Source organism: Penaeus japonicus, unplaced genomic scaffold (assembly GCF_977035675.1).
Source record: "Penaeus japonicus unplaced genomic scaffold, GWHDUDI00000001_assembly GWHDUDI00000006, whole genome shotgun sequence".
NCBI classification, from domain to species: domain Eukaryota; kingdom Metazoa; phylum Arthropoda; class Malacostraca; order Decapoda; family Penaeidae; genus Penaeus; species Penaeus japonicus.
In genome coordinates this window covers 41,551,709-41,574,208 of record NW_028234408.1, presented here as the reverse complement: position 1 = coordinate 41,574,208, position 22,500 = coordinate 41,551,709, and the positions used below count along the sequence as shown (strand labels likewise).

The following is a 22,500-nucleotide window of genomic DNA, read 5'->3' as shown; positions in this document are numbered from 1 at the left end:
CAGTCATTACAACATCACAGTAGTGTTTTGCTGTTCAGTTATATAGTGAGTTTATTTGGGACAGGATCAATCTGTGATAGAAACTGGACAGGTCCTTAATGCCAAAGCAAAAGTTGGTCTGGTGCATTTTAACCCTTCACCTCACTCACTTTCTGTGATGATTCATGACAAAATAAACAGAACATTTCCCAGACATAGCATGGCTACAGTTCTGGGAGGGAGTGAAAGGCCAGGCTACCTGTAGTTCACCTCTAGTGTAAGTTTAAAGAATGGTGGATCTAGACTGTGAACAGGAGTGAAATGTACCTTGGATCATAATTATTTTTCTTATAAGTAGTAAGTAGTGATATTAGATAACATATTGTACTCTTAATGTTATGTATTGTATATTTCTAGAGATACACTTGTGTCCCGAACCTTTCATCAGAATTGGAAAAGAATGCTTCCATCTGAGCACAACAGCTCTGCCATGGAACGAGGCCCGTCAGCAGTGCAAGCAAATGGGCGGCGATCTGGCCGTGCCTTCAGACGTCACGGCTCTTGACGCCTACGTGTTTGCTAATACAAGTACGTTTTGCCTTTATGTTGTGTTATCTCATCGTTTTGAGAGCAATTCTGGTTAAATTTTATGGATATTCAGCAGCGCTCTATTTTGCTGTCCCTCTCTATCACACTCATTCTTTTTTTCTTTTTTTTCTCTCGATTTCTTGCCATATTTTTCACTGTGGTTCTACCTCCAACCTCCCTCTCTCTCCATCGATCAGTCTTCCATTCCTTCCAATTCTTTCCTCTCTCTATTTGCCTCCACCCCGGTAACAAGCATCACAAGTACACTTATAGGAAAAGATGCAGCAGATGTATTCCAATCTGTCTCTTCCCACAGAGGGCCCCGGAGTGTGGATAGGCGGCACCGACCAAGGAAACGAAGGCGTCTGGAACTACATCAACGGAAACACAATCAAAGCCGAGGACTGGACGGGGGGACAGCCTGATAACTATGGCGGGAGAGAAAACTGTTTGGAAATTCGAAGCTACTTTGAGCCTCCAGTTAACGATTACATATGTTCCGTGAAACAGCACTTCGTCTGTGAGATTGGTACGTTCTCTGCTAATGCTTGATCAAGGGAAGTTCAATGATGCAAAATAATATTTTTTCTAATCACGCCTGACATTTAATTTAGACAAATATTTCTCTTGGTCTTCATTTCAGTTATTGCTAAGAAAAAAAATCATACATAAGAGAACTTCATTTAAAAAGAAACAATAGTTTCGGTATCCAGGATTACATTTCAGGTATCGGGTCTTGATTCACCTTTTAATAAACATCTATGCATATATTTTTTATCTTAATAATTTACTACAGTTTCAGGCGTCTTTGAATCCCTTTGGAATGGTATGAAATATATGGAATGAAACCGAACAATAGGTTTGAGGCGTCTTTGAATTCCTCTGGAATGGCATGAAATATATGGAATAAAACTGAACAGTGGGATTGTTCCGAGGTAATGGATGGTTTGGTACAATATTGGGAGCTTCTCTTCCCCTTGCACTAGTCCTTTTTCTCATATCGTCCGTGATGATTCAGTGAAGAGCAAATAGATCTCATAACACAGAAATCAGCATAATTGGGCAACAGCACTACTTTTGGGAGAAAAAACTCAAGCGACTTCCTAGATCTCATCCACTGCAAATTTCTGAAACGGAACTAGACATAGACACCATTAAGGGGTGGCTAGTTAAGGCCCTCCTTCAACTATGGCTGGCCTGTAACCCAGTAACGATCCATTTGCTAAGATAGCCCTTGGCGCGTTTCGCTGGACTGTTTTTTTTTTTTCCCCATAATTGTGCTAAGTCAACATTTTCAGTGACTATCTGCCCACCCCTTTGGACTGCAAACAGGAAACATTATTTTGGCTTATTCTCATGTTTACGTAGTAAACAGTGAATAATGTTATATTGATAACATAGAATTGTTACACGTATTGTATACTTGCAGAGATCTTGTGTCCCGAACCTTTCATCAGAATTGGAAAAGAATGCTTCCATCTGAGCACAACAGCTCTGCCATGGAACGAGGCCCGTCAGCAGTGCAAGCAAATGGGCGGCGATCTGGCCGTGCCTTCAGACGTCACGGCTCTTGACGCCTACGTGTTTGCTAATACAAGTACGTTTTGCCTTTATGTTGTGTTATCTCATCGTTTTGAGAGCAATTCTGGTTAAATTTTATGGATATTCAGCAGCGCTCTATTTTGCTGTCCCTCTCTATCACACTCATTCTTTTTTTCTTTTTTTTTCTCGATTTCTTGCCATATTTTTCACTGTATTTCCTCGTCCATTTCCTGTAGTTCTACCTCCAACCTCCCTTTCTCTCTCCATCGATTAGTCTTCCATTCCTTCCAATTCTTTCTTCTCTCTATTTGCCTCCGCCCCGGTAACAAGCATCACAAGTACACTTATAGGAAAAGATGCAGCAGATGTATTCCAATCTGTCTCTTCCCACAGAGGGCCCCGGAGTGTGGATAGGCGGCACCGACCAAGGAAACGAAGGCGTCTGGAACTACATCAACGGAAACACAATCAAAGCCGAGGACTGGACGGGGGGACAGCCTGATAACTATGGCGGGAGAGAAAACTGTTTGGAAATTCGAAGCTACTTTGAGCCTCCAGTTAACGATTACATATGTTCCGTGAAACAGCACTTCGTCTGTGAGATTGGTACGTTCTCTGCTAATGCTTGATCAAGGGAAGTTCAATGATGCAAAATAATATTTTTTCTAATCACGCCTGACATTTAATTTAGACAAATATTTCTCTTGGTCTTCATTTCAGTTATTGCTAAGAAAAAAAATCATACATAAGAGAACTTCATTTAAAAAGAAACAATAGTTTCGGTATCCAGGATTACATTTCAGGTATCGGGTCTTGATTCACCTTTTAATAAACATCTATGCATATATTTTTTATCTTAATAATTTACTACAGTTTCAGGCGTCTTTGAATCCCTTTGGAATGGTATGAAATATATGGAATGAAACCGAACAATAGGTTTGAGGCGTCTTTGAATTCCTCTGGAATGGCATGAAATATATGGAATAAAACTGAACAGTGGGATTGTTCCGAGGTAATGGATGGTTTGGTACAATATTGGGAGCTTCTCTTCCCCTTGCACTAGTCCTTTTTCTCATATTGTCCGTGATGATTCAGTGAAGAGCAAATAGATCTCATAACACAGAAATCAGCATAATTGGGCAACAGCACTACGACTTTTGGGAGAAAAAACTCAAGCGACTTCCTAGATCTCATCCACTGCAAATTTCTGAAACGGAACTAGACAGAGGCACTATTAAGGGGTGGCTAGTTAAGGCCCTCCTTCAACTATGGCTGGCCTTTAACCCAGTAACGATCCATTTGCTAAGATAGCCCTTGGCGCGTTTCGCTGGACTGTTTTTTTTTTCCCCATAATTGTGCTAAGTCAACATTTTCAGTGACTATCTGCCCACCCCTTTGGACTGCAAACAGGAAACATTATTTTGGCTTATTCTCATGTTTACGTAGTAAACAGTGAATAATGTTATATTGATAACATAGAATTGTTACACGTATTGTATACTTGCAGAGATCTTGTGTCCCGAACCTTTCATCAGAATTGGAAAAGAATGCTTCCATCTGAGCACAACAGCTCTGCCATGGAACGAGGCCCGTCAGCAGTGCAAGCAAATGGGCGGCGATCTGGCCGTGCCCTCAGACGTCACGGCTCTTGACGCCTACGTCTTCACTAATACAAGTACGTTTTGCCTTTATGTTGTGTTATCTCATCGTTTTGAGAGCAATTCTGGTTAAATTTTATGGATATTCAGCAGCGTTCTATTTTGCTGTGCCTCTCTATCACACTCATTCTTTTTTTCTTATTTTTTTCTCGATTTCTTGCCATATTTTTCACTGTATTTCCTCGTCCATTTCCTGTAGTTCTACCTCCAACCTCCCTTTCTCTCTCCATCGATTAGTCTTCCATTCCTTCCAATTCTTTCTTCTCTCTATTTGCCTCCACCCCGGTAACAAGCATCACAAGTACACTTATAGGAAAAGATGCAGCAGATGTATTCCAATCTGTCTCTTCCCACAGAGGGCCCCGGAGTGTGGATAGGCGGCACCGACCAAGGAAACGAAGGCGTCTGGAACTACATCAACGGAAACACAATCAAAGCCGAGGACTGGACGGGGGGACAGCCTGATAACTATGGCGGGAGAGAAAACTGTTTGGAAATTCGAAGCTACTTTGAGCCTCCAGTTAACGATTACATATGTTCCGTGAAACAGCACTTCGTCTGTGAGATTGGTACGTTCTCTGCTAATGCTTGATCAAGGGAAGTTCAATGATGCAAAATAATATTTTTTCTAATCACGCCTGACATTTAATTTAGACAAATATTTCTCTTGGTCTTCATTTCAGTTATTGCTAAGAAAAAAAATCATACATAAGAGAACTTCATTTAAAAAGAAACAATAGTTTCGGTATCCAGGATTACATTTCAGGTATCGGGTCTTGATTCACCTTTTAATAAACATCTATGCATATATTTTTTATCTTAATAATTTACTACAGTTTCAGGCGTCTTTGAATCCCTTTGGAATGGTATGAAATATATGGAATGAAACCGAACAATAGGTTTGAGGCGTCTTTGAATTCCTCTGGAATGGCATGAAATATATGGAATAAAACTGAACAGTGGGATTGTTCCGAGGTAATGGATGGTTTGGTACAATATTGGGAGCTTCTCTTCCCCTTACACTAGTCCTTTTTCTCATATCGTCCGTGATGATTCAGTGAAGAGCAAATAGATCTCATAACACAGAAATCAGCATAATTGGGCAACAGCACTACGACTTTTGGGAGAAAAAACTCAAGCGACTTCCTAGATCTCATCCACTGCAAATTTCTGAAACGGAACTAGACAGAGGCACTATTAAGGGGTGGCTAGTTAAGGCCCTCCTTCAACTATGGCTGGCCTTTAACCCAGTAACGATCCATTTGCTAAGATAGCCCTTGGCGCGTTTCGCTGGACTGTTTTTTTTTTCCAACATTTTCAGTGACTATCTGCCCACCCCTTTGGACTGCAAACAGGAAACATTATTTTGGCTTATTCTCATGTTTACGTAGTAAACAGTGAATAATGTTATATTGATAACATAGAATTGTTACACGTATTGTATACTTGCAGAGATCTTGTGTCCCGAACCTTTCATCAGAATTGGAAAAGAATGTTTCCATCTGAGCACAACAGCTCTGCCATGGAACACAGCTCGTCAGCGGTGCAAGCAAATGGGCGGCGATCTGGCCGTGCCCTCAGACGTCACGGCTCTTGACGCCTACGTGTTCGCTAAAACAAGTACGTTATGCCTTTATGTTGCGTTATCTCTTTGTTTTGAGAACAATTCTGGATAAATTTCATGGATGTTCAGCAGCGTTCTATCTTGCTGTCCCTCTCTATCACAAGTACACTTATAGCAAAAGATGCAGCAGATGTATTCCAATCTGTCTCTTCCCACAGAGGGCCCCGGAGTGTGGATAGGCGGCACCGACCAAGGAAACGAAGGCGTCTGGAACTACATCAACGGAAACACAATCAAAGCCGAGGACTGGTCGGGGGGACAGCCTGATAACCATAGCGGGAGAGAAAACTGTTTGGAAATTCGAAGCTACTTTGAGCCTCCAGTTAACGACTACGTATGTTCCGTGAAACAGCACTTCGTCTGCGAGATTGGTACGTTCCTTGCTAATGCTTGATCAAGGGAAGTTCAATGATGCAAAATATTATTTTTCTTGTCATGCCTGACATTTAATTTAGACAAATATTTCTCTTGGTCCTCATTTCTGTTATTGCTAAGAAAAAAAACATAGTGACTATCTGGCCACCCCTTTGAACTGCAAACAGGAGGAAAAATTATTTTGGCTTATTCTCATCTTTACGTAGTAAACAGTGAATAATGATATTTTGATAAAGAATTGTTACACATATTGTATACTTCCAGAGATCTTGTGTCCCGAACCTTTCATCAGAATTGGAAAAGAATGCTTCCATCTGAGCACAACAGCCCTGCCATGGAACGAGGCCCGTCAGCAGTGCAAGCAAATGGGCGGCGATCTGGCCGTGCCCTCAGACGTCACGGCTCTTGACGCCTACGTCTTCACTAATACAAGTACGTTTTACTTTTATGTTGCGTTATCTCTTCGTTTTGAGAGCAATTCTGCTTAAATTTCATGAATATTCAGCAGCGTTCTATTTTGCTGTCCCTCTCTAACAGTCTTTTTCTCTCTTCCCACAGAGGGCCCCGGAGTGTGGATAGGCGGCACCGACCAAGGAAACGAAGGCGTCTGGAACTACATCAACGGAAACACAATCAAAGCCAAGGACTGGTCGGGGGGACAGCCTGATGATTTTGGTAGGAATGAAGACTGCCTAGAGATCCGAAGTTACTTTGATCCTCCAGTTAACGATTATATTTGTTCTGTGAAGCAGCACTTCGTTTGTGAAATCCAGGTTTAAGACTCGCAGGAAGAAAAACAATTAGGTGTTCGAGGCACTATCACACCAGGTCTAGTTTATGGCGATGCTTTCAGTTTACTTGATTTTATTCCTTAAGAGGTTTAGGGAATAGGATACTTCATATAATGATGGAAAATCTTGGAAAAAATATTATCCTCATGTCAACTTCATTCGGGCCAAAGTCGCCTAATGAAACTGACTCATATTGCATTTCTCTTTATTCTGTTGCTCATAAGTAATTGATAACAGTAGTAAAGTGTTAGTAAAAAAACATGCCAAACCTCGCATTACTTACTTTACTTTAATAAGTAGATATCTGAAGAATGGTTTTCATAGGAATGTCCAACTTATAGAATGCAATAAAAATACAAGTACAAGTTAGAGATACTATGGCCTACAATGAAGAAAGAGATATGTAAGAAAAGCCAAAATAAATTAACAGCTGATCTATACTGTACTAGGATTTATCTCTTTTGTGACGCTCATTATTTCACAAGTCACTGCGCTCGCTAGTAAAGTAGCTGCTTTCAATGTTTAAATTGTAATTGCTTGTTCCTAGTGGGATGGCTATTATTTTTCCCGTCCCACAACGATGCGTGAAAATCAAATCACGTGAAATCGTTTTAATTTTCTTTTGTCACAAAGGAATAAAAATCTCTGCTACTTTGTATTTTTCCTTAAATCATAAGTTCTTAACCTTTTTGAGTGGAGAACCATAATTCTTTCCTTGTCAACTATGGCAACCCAAACATATTCTTAGAAAAAAGAAGTTTAAAGTGATATTGACTCAAGCTTTTATTTTTGTCTTTCATCCCTTCACCAGTTCGGATTTCCCCTCTTCGTACTGATTCAAAACGTAGAATTATCATACTGTGATCACAAAATTATGGAATTTCGACCAAAAATTATCGAACAAAGTCACGGGCAAAGGTGATCATGGTAAAATTTTTGATTTCTATTTGTATATAGTTCTTGAAGAAAAGTCAACTGCCACATTATAAGAGATTTTTTTTTATTTCCCTCTACATCTCCCTGGAATCCCAAAATTTGCCCCAGGTTAGGAAATACCGGGATAAGTAGTCATTCAATTTGAAATCAGCAGCTAAATTGATTTTTAAGAGACCTCGTCAGATCTTTTGTATCTATGTGTACACACACACACTGCTGCTGCATGAACAACTGCGGCTGTTCAATTAATGCAAGGACGACTGATACCGCTGTGTAGAACTCACTCTAATTTATTGAAAGTGGTCAAACCTGAAATATGTTACAGGGTTACAATCATCATCGACCTTTTGTAGACCTATAATCGACGAAAGCACCTTCCTTACTGCTTATATCTGCCTCTCCCATACTCTGCCCATGTGCGATGCCATGGGTGGGTGAAAGATCCATTCTACTTCCCTTGTCTTGAGTGCTTTGTCAACCTTCACATTCTCACTCCAGTTCTGTAGAGCAATCTGTAGATCCCATTGAGCTCGGATGAAATTGGTTCCCCTGTCAGAAAACAGCTTTGGTGTATCCCTCCTGGCAGTGAATCGAATGAATGCATTAAGAAATGCATCAGCATCGAATACTTGGAGGGCTTCGATGTGGACTGCTCTCGAGCTAAGGCAAGTGAAGATGCGACCATATCTCTTAAATGTACGACGCATGTATGACACAGGGAAAGGTCCGAAATGGTGGGCCCCCTGGTATGACTCTTTCAATAGGTAAATCTCCCTGACTAATGGTCTACATGCTACAATCTAGAAGTTTCTACGGATAATAGAATGTTTGCTCTCTTCCTGAGTTGGCAGCTAAGAATATAGGAGCATCCCTTACAATTTCGTTAAATGGTGGTCCTTGGGCAGGATTATTAGTCCACATAGTGCTCTTGAGTCACCGAGATGAATTTTCCGTCCCCCTACCCTCATTAACACGCGCTTGTCAAGCTCAAGTTCAAGTTAGTAGAGTTTGTTACCCTTTTCAAAATTCCTTTTTCCCTGAAACTGCTATCTTGTATGTGTGCTAGTAAAGAGTCTCTTGTATCATGAATCTCTGTAACTGAAAGGCGTTGAGGTTGGAGATAACGTCCTTTATTGCTCCACTTCACAAATCTGCAGAACCATGCAACCGCACGCTGTAATTCATACCATGAGGAGTAATGTTGGAGCAGCTCATCTGTCGGGTGTTGATTTTCCACAGTTGTTGCTAGCAAAGGGTCTTGTTTGCATATTGTGAGGCATCGCGGAAATGATGTAGCTGGGAATGTAATAATTTGGTGCTGGACTGGGCTGTTGCTATGTGGCGTGGTATTTGAAAGCCTTCCAGTTCTGCAAGGTTATTCATATCTTCTTCATTTTTGTTCATTTTTAGGTGTTTGATTTTGTCCTAACCCATTTTGCGACGAACTTCATCTTGAAATATCATTTTTGCTCTAATGGTGGAAAGAGCTAAGGGATCAAAGATGGAACTAATGATACTCAGTATGCCTCTTCGCATGGTTGGCTTCATGGGTGTCAGCACATCATCGAGATCCCACAGAACTCCAGGATACTATCCACTGGCAAGTTATCGACCATCAAGTTTATGTCCTTTATTTGGGGTTTCTTTCACTCGCGGGAATAACTCTCATGACTTTCCTTGAAATTGAAATCCATTTTGTAAGTCTGAAGCCTCCAGTTTGCAGTGTGTCCCTCAACTTGATGGCATATTTTGCAGCCTCTTCCTCTGAATCAGTCGACAGGAGATTATCTACATAGAAATTTTTCTTGGTAGCTGCTGCATGTTGGCCTTCATCCTTGTCAAGGGTCTTGTGTAGTGCATATGATGCACAGGCGGGCTCCAGATCCCTCCAAAGAGATGCACTATCATTTGATAGGTCACTGGTTTTTCAGTGAGGTTTCCTCCAGGCCACCATAGGAGCCGTAGCACATCACGATCCCTTGGTGTGACATGAATTTGGTGGAACATTGCCTCTATATCTGCAGCCAATGCAACTCTCATTTCTCTGAATTGCAGTAGGATACCAAGTAAGTTGTTCATTAAGTTTGGGCCTTGCATGACTTTCTGATTTAAATTCACTCCTATGAAACTAGCTGCACAGTCAAAGACTATCCTAAGTTTGTCTGGCATGTTTGGGCTGAAGACTGGGTGATGTGGTTTTGTTTAGCGGTCCAACAATTTGGTCTACTCGTTCAGCAAATCTTTTTTTATGAGATCCTTTATCTCCTTGACTTAAATGGAATGTTGTCTTGCATCAATGCTAAGTCTGTTTTTTAATGAGTCTAATCATCGATGGACCATGCTCCATTTATCTGGTAGCCCTGGATCTTGTTCCCTAAGGGCTATCGGCAATTGGTGGTGGGATCCGACCCTAGACCTTTCCTTTTCCCAGAGATCCACCACACGCCAGTCTTCACCCTTCCTTTTCCCAGAGATTCACCACACCTCAGTCTTCAACTGAGCGCCCTCTTTTGTTTTTTATCATTTTGTGTTTAAATATCCCATATTTGCTTGACACCTTCCCAATTCACATTTTCATGGGTATTGTTTGCTGTCTCATCGATATAGTTTCCAAAGCTTAGACTTGAAGCCCCTTGGGCTCCAACCCAAGACCCTTCCTTTTCCCAGAGATCTATCACACGTCAGCCTTCAACTGACCATCCTCTTTTGTTTTTAACATTTTGTGTTTCAATATCCCAGATTTGCTTGACACCTTCTCAATTCGCATTTTCATAGGTATGGTCTGCTGTCTCATCAATATAGTCTCCAAAGCTTAGACTTGAAGCCCTCTGACGATGTGAAGGTCCATTTACCGTCCATCCCAGCCTCGTTCTAACAGCAAATGGTTTTCCATTTCTTGCTCTCCTGACCTCCATGGGTACCATGGCATCAAGAACATCTAGTCCTATTAGTAGTTCAATGGATAAATATGTTGTTCATTCTTGTATTCCAACTAGTAGGTCCTTTAGATGTGGCCAGCAGGAAATTTTGATGAATCCTGCTTTGGTTTGAAGTAAGCCTTGTGGGATGGAGTCCATAACAATAACTTATGAGAGAGATATGAGCCTTTGTCCTTTACTTCACATCACATGAGCCCTTTGCTCTTTTACTTCACATCTCATGAGCCCTTTGATAATTTACTTCACATCACATGAGCCCTTTGATAATTTACTTCACATCACATGAGCCCTTTGCTATTTTACTTCACATCACATGAGCCCTTTGCTATTTTACTTCACATCACATGAGCCCTTTGATAATTTACTTCACATCACATGAGCCCTTTGATAATTTACTTCACATCACATGAGCCCTTTGATAATTTACTTCACATCACATGAGCCCTTTGCTCTTTTACTTCACATCACATGAGCCCTTTGCTCTTTTACTTCACATCACATGAGCCCTTTGCTCTTTTACTTCACATCTCATGAGCCCTTTGCTCCTTTACTTCACATCACATGAACCTTTGCTCCTTTACTTCACATCTCATGAGCCCTTTGCTCTTTTACTTCACATCTCATGAGCCCTTTGATAATTTACTTCACATCACATGAGCCCTTTGATAATTTACTTCACATCACATGAGCCCTTTGATAATTTACTTCACATCACATGAGCCCTTTGATAATTTACTTCACATCACATGAGCCCTTTGCTATTTTACTTCACATCACATGAGCCCTTTGCTCTTTTACATCACATCATATGAACCCTTTGCTCCTTTACTTCACATCAGATGAGCCCTTTCCTCCTTTATTTCACATCACATGAGCCCTTTGCTCTTTTACTTCACATCAGATGAGCCCTTTGATAATTTACTTCACATCACATGAGCCCTTTGCTCTTTTACTTCACATCACATGAACCTTTGCTCTTTTACTTCACATCACATGAGCCCTTTGCTCTTTTACTTCACATCACATGAACCTTTGCTCTTTTACTTCACATCACATGAGCCCTTTGCTCTTTTACTTCACATCTCATGAGCCCTTTGCTCCTTTACTTCACATCACATGAACCTTTGCTCCTTTACTTCACATCAGATGAGCCCTTTGCTCCTTTACTTCACATCACATGAGCCCTTTGCTTCTTTACTTCACATCACATGAGCCCTTTGCTTCTTTACTTCACATCACATGAGCCCTTTGCTATTTTACTTCACATCAGATGAGCCCTTTGCTATTTTACTTCACATCACATGAGCCCTTTGATAATTTACTTCACATCAGATGAGCCCTTTGATAATTTACTTCACATCACATGAGCCCTTTGCTCTTTTACTTCACATCACATGAGCCCTTTGATAATTTACTTCACATCACATGAGCCCTTTGCTATTTTACTTCACATCACATGAGCCCTTTGATAATTTACTTCACATCACATGAGCCCTTTGATAATTTACTTCACATCACATGAGCCCTTTGCTCTTTTACTTCACATCACATGAGCCCTTTGCTCTTTTACTTCACATCACATGAGCCCTTTGCTATTTTACTTCACATCACATGAGCCCTTTGATAATTTACTTCACATCACATGAGCCCTTTGCTCTTTTACTTCACATCACATGAGCCCTTTGATAATTTACTTCACATCAGATGAGCCCTTTGATAATTTACTTCACATCAGATGAGCCCTTTGATAATTTACTTCACATCACATGAGCCCTTTGCTTCTTTACTTCACATCACATGAGCCCTTTGCTATTTTACTTCACATCAGATGAGCCCTTTGCTCTTTTACTTCACATCACATGAGCCCTTTGCTTCTTTACTTCACATCACATGAGCCCTTTGCTCTTTTACTTCACATCTCATGAGCCCTTTGCTCTTTTACTTCACATCACATGAGCCCTTTGCTCTTTTACTTCACATCACCATGACCCCTATTGCTCCTATACTTCACTCATATGAGCCCTTTGCACCTTTACTTCACTCACAAGAACCTTTGCGCTTTTGACTTCACATCATATGAACCCTTTGCTCTTTTACTCTCACATCAGTCATATTTAACCCTTTCCTCCTTTACTCACATCACATAACCTTTGCTCCTTTTAACACTCACATCTACATTGAACCCTTTGCTGTCCATTTACTTCTCCCACATCACGATGAACCCTTTGCTCCTTTACTTCACATCATCATGAACCTTTGCCTTCCTTTACTTCACATCACGCATGAAGAGCCTTTGCTCCTACTTACTTTCACATCACATGAACCTTTGCTCCTTTAACTTAGCACAAACACTTCACATCACATGAACCTTTGCCGTTACTACATCTCAATACATGATAACCTTTGTCCTTTCACTGACTTCTACAGTCACAATGAACCTGTTGCTCTTTATAGCATTCACAGCATCTCTAGAAGCCCCTTTGCTCCTTTACTTCAGCATCACAATGAGCCCACTTCACATCACATGACCCCTTTGCTCCTTTACTTCACATCATATGAACCTTTGCTTTTTCACATCACATCATATGAACCCTTTGCTCCTTTACTTCACATCATATGAACCCTTTGCTCCTTTACTTCACATCACATGAACCTTTGCTCCTTTACTTCACATCACATGAACCTTTGCTCCTTTACTTCACATCACATGAACCTTTGCTCCTTTACTTCACATCACATGAACCTTTGCTCCTTTACTTCACATCACATGAACCTTTGCTCTTTTACATCACATCATATGAACCCTTTGCTCCTTTACTTCACATCACATGAACCTTTGCTCTTTTACATCACATCATATGAACCCTTTGCTCCTTTACTTCACATCACATGAACCTTTGCTCCTTTACTTCACATCACATGAACCTTTGCTCCTTTACTTCACATCACATGAACCTTTGCTCCTTTACTTCACATCACATGAACCTTTGCTCCTTTACTTCACATCAGATGAGCCCTTTGCTCCTTTACTTCACATCACATGAGCCCTTTGCTCCTTTACTTCACATCACATGACCCCTTTGCTCCTTTACTTCACATCACATGAACCTTTGCTCTTTTACATCACATCATATGAACCCTTTGCTCCTTTACTTCACATCACATGAACCTTTGCTCTTTTACATCACATCATATGAACCCTTTGCTCCTTTACTTCACATCAGATGAGCCCTTTGCTCCTTTACTTCACATCACATGAACCTTTGCTCCTTTACTTCACATTACATGAACCTTTGCTCCTTTACTTCACATCACATGAACCTTTGCTCCTTTACTTCACATCACATGAGCCCTTTGCTCCTTTACTTCACATCACATGAGCCCTTTGCTCCTTTACTTCACATCACATGAGCCCTTTGCTCCTTTACTTCACATCACATGAGCCCTTTGCTCCTTTACTTCACATCACATGAGCCCTTTGCTCCTTTACTTCACATCACATGAGCCCTTTGCTCTTTTACTTCACATCACATGAGCCCTTTGCTCTTTTACTTCACATCACATACCAGTGCATGAGCCTAAGCTCTTTCGCAATACCATTGCATGAGCCTAAGCTCTTTCACAATACCATTGCATGAGCCTAAGCTCTTTCGCAATGCAATTGCATGAGCCTAAGCTCTTTCACAATACCATTGCATGAGCCTAAGCTCTTTCACAATACCATTGCATGAGCCTAAGCTCTTTCGCAATACCATTGCATGAGCCTAAGCTCTTTCACAATACCATTGCATGAGCCTAAGCTCTTTCGCAATACCATTGCATGAGCCTAAGCTCTTTAACAATACCATTGCATGAGCCTAAGCTCTTTCACAATACCATTGCATGAGCCTAAGCTCTTTCACAATACCATTGCATGAGCCTAAGCTCTTTCACAATACCATTGCATGAGCCTAAGCTCTTTCACAATACCATTGCATGAGCCTAAGCTCTTTCACAATACCATTGCATGAGCCTAAGCTCTTTCACAATACCATTGCATGAGCCTAAGCTCTTTCACAATACCATTGCATGAGCCTAAGCTCTTTCACAATACCATTGCATGAGCCTAAGCTCTTTCGCAATACCATTGCATGAGCCTAAGCTCTTTCGCAATACCATTGCATGAGCCTAAGCTCTTTCGCAATACCATTGCATGAGCCTAAGCTCTTTCGCAATACCATTGCATGAGCCTAAGCTCTTTCGCAATACCATTGCATGAGCCTAAGCTCTTTCACAATACCATTGCATGAGCCTAAGCTCTTTCACAATACCATTGCATGAGCCTAAGCTCTTTCACAATACCAGTGCATGAGCCTAAGCTCTTTCGCAATACCATTGCATGAGCCTAAGCTCTTTCACAATACCATTGCACCGACGTCAGAGCGAGCATCGGGCGGTGCTTGCCCGTGTACACTGACCAATCAGGTTGCATACTGCCACTGACATACGGTGCCCCCCACCTCGCGAGTTAGGTCCTCGTGTACCTGCTCGGTAACACTGACGCACCTGCACCCACACACACAGCGTAATTCCCATATACAACATAAACATAGACATTCATATTTTCATAGCATATATAATTACATCAAATCAACTTAGCTAATCTCGCAGACAAATAGGCGGGAAAACAGAACAAGGACACCTTTAACACCATTATAATTAAATAAAGAAAGAAAATCATCTTATGATCAAAACCGTGACATTCCCAACCAGCGCGACCATGCTGACTGCGACCGTTACGGTGAGCAACACTACTTCCGCTCCTGAAGGTTAAATAAAAAGTTGTGTGAACGTCTCGCCGAATGTGGCTGGCAGGAAGGATAAAATCGTCTTAGAACAGGAATAAAATGTTTTTGTTTTTTTTACGGTATACTTATTGTGAAATGCAATGCTGGAACCTCCACCGTAGTGGAAGTGGGACAGATAAATCTGATGAAGAGTTGAGGTGAAGAAAACAGTTAGGAAAATGAAGGAAAGTAGTAGTTATAGTAGTGGGAAGACGAAACTCCCTGTCTGTCTTGTAAAGTTGTTGTCATGTCCACTCGAAACTCAGGGAGGCCTGCCAGGTCGGAAGGTGGTGACGAAATCTTGATTTTTGTTGATTGTAGTCTGCTTGTAGTCTTGAGGGTGAGTAAGATGAAGAGGGTTTGGAGGAAGGGGTCTGGATATTGTAGGTTGTGATAAGGATAATTTATTTTATTATTTTTTTTTTTTCGAGAATTAGTAACGAAATGGTACTGAAATAATGGTATTGTATTTTTTATTTATTTTATTTTATTATTATTATTTTTTCTAAGCGTGAAAAGCGGAAGAGGAAGTGGTTAAAGGAGCTTGAGAGATAGTGAAAATGAAACTTGGGAGAAGATAAAGTGAGTTAGAAAGTTAAGCACAGTGAAGAGAGTATTAGCTTTTTATTTGAGGTCTGCCAGGAGAAGGAAGTTGGAGGATAGAGTGCAGGTGCGCCCTTGGCAGCCGAACAAAGCCATGAGTCAACCCCTCGGGAGGCAGTCGGGATACCAGCCTTGTAGGTTAGCTTGTGGTCAGGGTAAAATTGTTAAAAATCTTCTTGTAGGTTCTCTTCTAGATGTTGCTGGTCTTGAGTATTGTTCTCCTCTTGCCTGATGCCATGAATATTGCCTCAACTTCTTCAATGCCATTGATTCTGGTGAGGCTTTTGGGCCACCAGGCATGTGTGCTTTCTGGACGAACGTTGAGGCGATTGTAGAGCTCCTCATCCTCATCTTGGATTCTTGTCCATCTTCTTCTGGCTTGCTGGTGGAATCTCTTGTTGATCGTCTCAGTCCTTAGTCTTGCATGGATCTCTTGTGCGGTGACTACTTCGGGAAAGCGGATATTCAGAATCCATTTGCCTGCTTGGTTCTGAATAGTCTGTAGCTTCATCATCTGCCTTCTTGAAATGGTGTGGTTAGGCACTGGCGGGTATTCCATGATGGGCTGCACTAGGGCTTTATAAATGTAGAGCTTGGTTTCAGGACTCAGAGTCTGGAACCTTCTGATCTGGCTCAGCTGATGTTTTGCTTTCTGTGCTCTTTCATTTATGTGAGGGAGAATTCCTCTTGTGCTAATGGTTAGCCTTAGTATCTTTCCTTTGTCGCAGTAGTCGACGGCTTCCTCGTCCACAATCAGATCTGCAGTCTTGAATTTGGCCACAGGAATGACTTGGAAGTTTCTCATGTTGGTCGAGATCTTCCCCTGTCTTTCGAATCGATTGATGGTCTCTATGGCTCTGGCAGTTCTGAGAGCCATCATCTCGATTGACCTCCCTTCGTACTTGATTATCTGGGTGATGTCATCGGCATACACATAATGACTGCTGCCATGTGATGGCTCAGGCAGGTCTGCTGTATAAATTGTGAAGAGTGTCGGTGAGAGACATCTTCCCTGTGGGACTCCACTGCTGAGGGGAATTGCTTCACTGACTGTATTGCCGATGACTATTCTTGCACTTCTATCTTCAAGAAAGTCTCATAATATCTTGGTCAAGGGCGTCGGGAGGTTCAGCCTGATGATCTTAAGTTTCAGGCCTGTGTGCCAAACTTTGTCGAAGGCTTTGGCCACATTTCTCAGAACCACATTCACTTGGTTCCTTTCACTCATGGTATTGGCAATTTCTTCATATATGATTGCAATGGCCAATGATGTTCCTCTGGTCCTGAAGCCATGTTGCTTGGGATTTTGCAGATCGTTCATCTCCAGGTGATTGCGCAATCGTTTGTTCACTATTTTCTCAAAGACATTGCCTGGGACTTCCAGCAGAGAAATTGGTCTATAATTCTCTACTTTTCTTGGATTTTTCCCGACGTTCGGTATCATCCTGATTCTTGCTTCTTTGAAGTAATCAGGGAAGTAGCCAGCAGTGAGAGAGGCAACAGTCTCAGCAACATCTTTTTTGGAAGATTTTGCAGGATTGTTTTATTGATCCTGCTTTTGCCTGGAGCATCTCTGTTCTTAAAACTTTGAATAGTTCATTTGACGTCTCTGGGGCTGACCTTGGCAATTAGTGGGTCGGTGGGGTCTAGTCTAGTGAAATCAGCAGCAGCTTCTGGAGATAGGAGGTCGATATGTCTTCCTAATTCCTCAATAATGGACTCCTCGAAATCACTGTCAAAGTTCTCTTCTGCTTCTTCGGTAATTCTGAAGCAATTTCTCCAGTAATTTCTGAACAGGATTTCTTGGTCCTCTTCATAGATCTTCTGATCCTGTTTGTCGAGGAGGTAGCTGCTCCTGCTTTCATTTCTTCCCATCAGCTTCTTGATTCCTGTCTAGAATGACTTTAGGTCTTTTCGATTCCATTCCACTTTCTTGACAAGGTCTTCCCACTGGTCGTTTGCTGCTCTCTTCCATTTCTGTGAGAGTTCTCTTTGCAATGTTCTGTATCTTGCTCGCAGGTCTTGTTTCCATCCATGAAATCCTGCATAGTGCTGCAGGTGATTCAACTGTAAATTTAGCAGTCTTATGTCTGGTGTCAGCCTTGGATGGGGGACAGTCCTGTAGTTGGTCTTGGGTACATGTTGCTCGAGTGCAGCTTCAACATCACTGTACCACTTCCGGACTTCGTCATCGATCTCTTCCAATGTTGCAGTCCTCAAGTTGGCTGCAGACTTCGATTGGAGCTATTCCTTGAATCCTTCCCAATTAGCCATTCTCAAGTTGAAAATGCTAGAAGTTGGGCTTTTCAGTATTGGGTTGGATGTTATCTTGATGATGGGCAGGTGATCACTGGTGGTTGCAGGGCCCGGTTCCATCGTCATGTTGTGGTGGGCTTCATTGTTGCAGAGCACAATATCTGGAGTGGTTGCTGTGTTCCCTGCGATGAAGGTAGGGAAGTCTGGTCCAGTGTGGATTAGATCTCCATCTGCAACCATTATAGCAATAGCATTGCCAACCTGGTTGCCTGCTCTGTTGTTTAGGACTGGGTGGTTGGCAATGAGGTCTCCCACTATGTATGTGGGTAATCTTCTTCGAAGTAGACTGTACAAGTCTTGTTGTGGAACAATTGCCCTTCTTGGAGGCAGATACATTGTTGCCACTATTATTGGACCTCTGCTGGTTTCTATCTCTATTGCCAGCATCTCATCAAATTCGCCGAGAATCTTGTGTTTGATCTCTCTTCGGACCGCTATTGCTATCCCATTTATTATAAATACACATTCCTTTTTTGATGATGGGAGAAGGTGCGCATTAATATTCCGAGTCTGAAACTTTCCCATGACTCATAAAAAGGACAATTGAATCGGATCGGCTGTAACGTATTTGTTGCATTATCAACGTATCATGTTCGTTTACATCATATCATTAGTCTAGATTATCTAGATTATCTAGATTATCCTAAGCCGTGACGTCAATTCTTCATTCGGATTGCCTTTTATTAATCATACATACATACATATATATATATATATATATATATATATATATAGAGAGAGAGAGAGAGAGAGAGAGAGAGAGAGAGAGAGAGAGAGAGAGAGAGAGAGATGAATACAAATACATATACAAATACAAATAGAAAAATATTATATATATATATATGTATTCATAAATATATATCTATTAATCCTCTCACATATAACAATTAATCACTAATAGTAATGAAACATCTATTATCATTGTGACCTCGCTGGCTTTCTCTGTTTATCCTTTCCCTTTACTGAGCGGAGGAAATCATCTGTGCTTAATCGTTGCTGTAAATTACCGTGAATATTCAATTATTGTATTCATAACAAATACGAGACAAAACAATAACTGCAGCAATCGAGTCGACGTCGTTGGAAATTTGAACATGGACATTTTAGATTGATGCACATGTGTGGGTGAATGTTTACGTGTATGTATATAACTGTGCGTGTACACACTCACACCGATACAAAAGCACACACATACACACACCTCTCTCTCTCTCTTTACACACACACACACATATATATATATATATATATATATATATATATATATATATATATATATATATATATACATATGTATACATATATATATACATATGTATATATATATGTATACATATGTATATATATACATATGTATACATATGTGTATATATATGTATATATATCCATATGTATACATATATGTATACATATGTATATATATGTATATATATCCATATGTATACATATATGTATACATATGTATATATATATATATGTTTGTGTGTGTGTGCTTATATGTATGTATGTTTGGTATGTGTCTGTGTTTATGTGTGAGTGCGTGTATGTGTGTGTGGTGTGTGTATATAGGGAAAGAAAACCCTTTAGGTCATCGCTCGTAAGAAACGATAAAAGCGAAAACAACATCACATAGTCACATGTTTTCCTGATATTTTCCACACAGTTTTATTTACAACTTGCTTAGTATGACCCCTCTACGTATGTGTGTGTGTTTGTGTGTGTGTGTGTGTGTGTGTGTGTGTGTGCACGCGCGCGCGTATGCGTGCCAGTGCACGGCCATGGGGAATCCCAGATGAAAATATTTCCTAAAGCTAATTATTTTAATTATTATGATTAGAGACCTTCAGTTAGCAACATCGGTTTATAAGCCGCCAGGAACCCCGAGGCAGAACCAGTCAAAGCAGTCTCACCGCTCAGTGCTGTGCTTGCATTCCAGTCGACCTTATATCCTGCCATTGCATACGGCTGCTCAACATGCGGTCTCTCGCTGCGGGTTTGCCGATTTTGATGGTTAGTAAGCTCATATGTTAATAGAGAAAGGCACAAGTACACGCACACACATGTACATAATTACGTATATATGTTTATCTTTAAATATCCGTACGCATATATACATATATGTATGTTGAATGGTGAAGGACATACTTACGCGTAAACATGTCAAATTCCATGTGGTTCACCACACATTTAAGCATATAAGCACACAGACATATGTGTTTGAATGTATTTATATGTACATATATATGTATATATATGTTTATATATGTACATATATATGTTTATATATGTACATATATATGTATACATATATATACATATATATACATATATATGTGTGTGTGTCATATATATGTATTATGTAAATGTATATATATACATATACATATGTATGTATATACATATCTCTCTCTCACTATATATATATGTATATATATATATATATATATATATATACATATGCATATATATGTATACACACACACACACACACACACACACACACACACACACATATATATATATATATATATATATATATATATATATATATATATATATATACATATCTTTGTGTGTATATGTATGTATATATGTGTATATATATGTATATATACATATATATGTATATGTATATATATATATTTATTTATTTATGTATATATATATGTATATGTATATTTATGTATAAATAAATAAATATATACATATATATATATATATATATATATATATATATATATATATGTGTGCATATATATACTCATATGTATGTGTATTATACATATACATACACACTATATATATATATATATATTATATATATATATATATATATATACATATATATGCATATATATATGTATATATATATATACATATATATATACATATATGCATATATATGTATATATATATATATATATATATATATATATATAAATATATATACATATATATGTGTATATATATACATATATACATATACATATAAATATATATACATATATATAAATATATATATATGTAAATATATACATATATGCATATATACATACATATATATATATATATATATATATATATATATATATATATATACATATATCTATATCTATATATGTGTATATATACGTATATACAAACATATATCATGCATGCATATATATATATGCACATATATATATATACATATATATATGCATATATATATATATATATATGTATATATATATATATGTATATATATACATATATTATATATTTGTTTATTCTAATATATAATATATCTATTTGTTTATTCACTGACCTGGTATCTCCTCCGTCGTCCAGTTCCTTGCCCAACATGCCTGGTGCAGATCGAAACCCAGCTTCCCAACAGGGTGAGTGCCATTGCATTATTCAATCAATAACATGCAGTTCGAATTTTAAAATGCACTCTGCTTGCATGCTTGCATTGTATGAAACATAATTGTTTCCGTCTTTTCGCTCTTACCTGGAAATGACAGCCATGTTTAGTTTGTTATCAATATCTTTTTCTCTCTTCCTCTCAGACACACACTGACGGACTGCCCGCCGCCCTTCACCAAGGTCGGGAGCGAGTGCTTTTACCTGAGCGACACCCAGAAGAACTGGAATGACGCCCGGAGGCATTGCCAGGGTATGGGCGGAGAGCTCGCCGTGCCCTCCGACGTGGCTGCTCTCGACGCCTTCGTGTTCGGCCAAGTGGGTACGTCCGTCCAAGGCAGATGACAATAGCGTTGTTGGAGTTAAACATGACGAAAAAAATCGTTCATAACAAAAGCGTACTTGCTTTCTGAGAGGAAGGAATTTTACCTTTGGTACTGTCAGTTTTTTATTATTTTTTTTTATTTATCTATTGCATTTTAAGAAGGTTAATACTCATTTACCTACAATTTCAGATTAAAAAGATTGGTACTTATAATCTCTCTTCCCACAGAGGGCCCCGGAGTGTGGATAGGCGGCACCGACCAAGGAAACGAAGGCGTCTGGAACTACATCAACGGAAACACAATCAAAGCCGAGGACTGGTCGGGGGGACAGCCTGATAACCATGGCGGGAGAGAAAACTGTTTGGAAATTCGAAGCTACTTTGAGCCTCCAGTTAATGACTACATATGCTCCGTGAAACAACATTTTGTTTGTGAGATTGGTATGTTACTGTTAAAGCTAGTATCTCATGGTCCTCCTTTTTTCTAACCATAACAGAAAAAAAACACTACCAACAAAATATTTTCACTGAAAAAAGAATCAAGCTTTAGTATCCATCATAAAGCGGTCATGATGATGATGATATTTAGGAAG

The 22,500-nt window shown here is 39.7% G+C and overlaps 1 protein-coding gene across 1 annotated transcript in view; it reads left to right on the top strand.

Moving 5' to 3' along the window:
- LOC122242630 (macrophage mannose receptor 1) overlaps positions 1-22,500 on the top strand; it is a 27,413-nt gene that overhangs the window by 3,204 nt on the left and 1,709 nt on the right. Inside the window, exons 5-16 of the mRNA XM_086538053.1 lie at positions 397-567; positions 884-1,096; positions 1,997-2,164; positions 2,503-2,715; positions 3,617-3,784; positions 4,124-4,336; positions 5,220-5,387; positions 5,550-5,762; positions 6,031-6,198; positions 6,325-6,541; positions 21,741-21,904; positions 22,136-22,348. Of these exons, the coding sequence (XP_086394179.1) occupies positions 397-567; positions 884-1,096; positions 1,997-2,164; positions 2,503-2,715; positions 3,617-3,784; positions 4,124-4,336; positions 5,220-5,387; positions 5,550-5,762; positions 6,031-6,198; positions 6,325-6,541; positions 21,741-21,904; positions 22,136-22,348 (2,289 nt within the window). The remainder of the gene's footprint in view (positions 1-396; positions 568-883; positions 1,097-1,996; positions 2,165-2,502; positions 2,716-3,616; positions 3,785-4,123; positions 4,337-5,219; positions 5,388-5,549; positions 5,763-6,030; positions 6,199-6,324; positions 6,542-21,740; positions 21,905-22,135; positions 22,349-22,500) is intronic.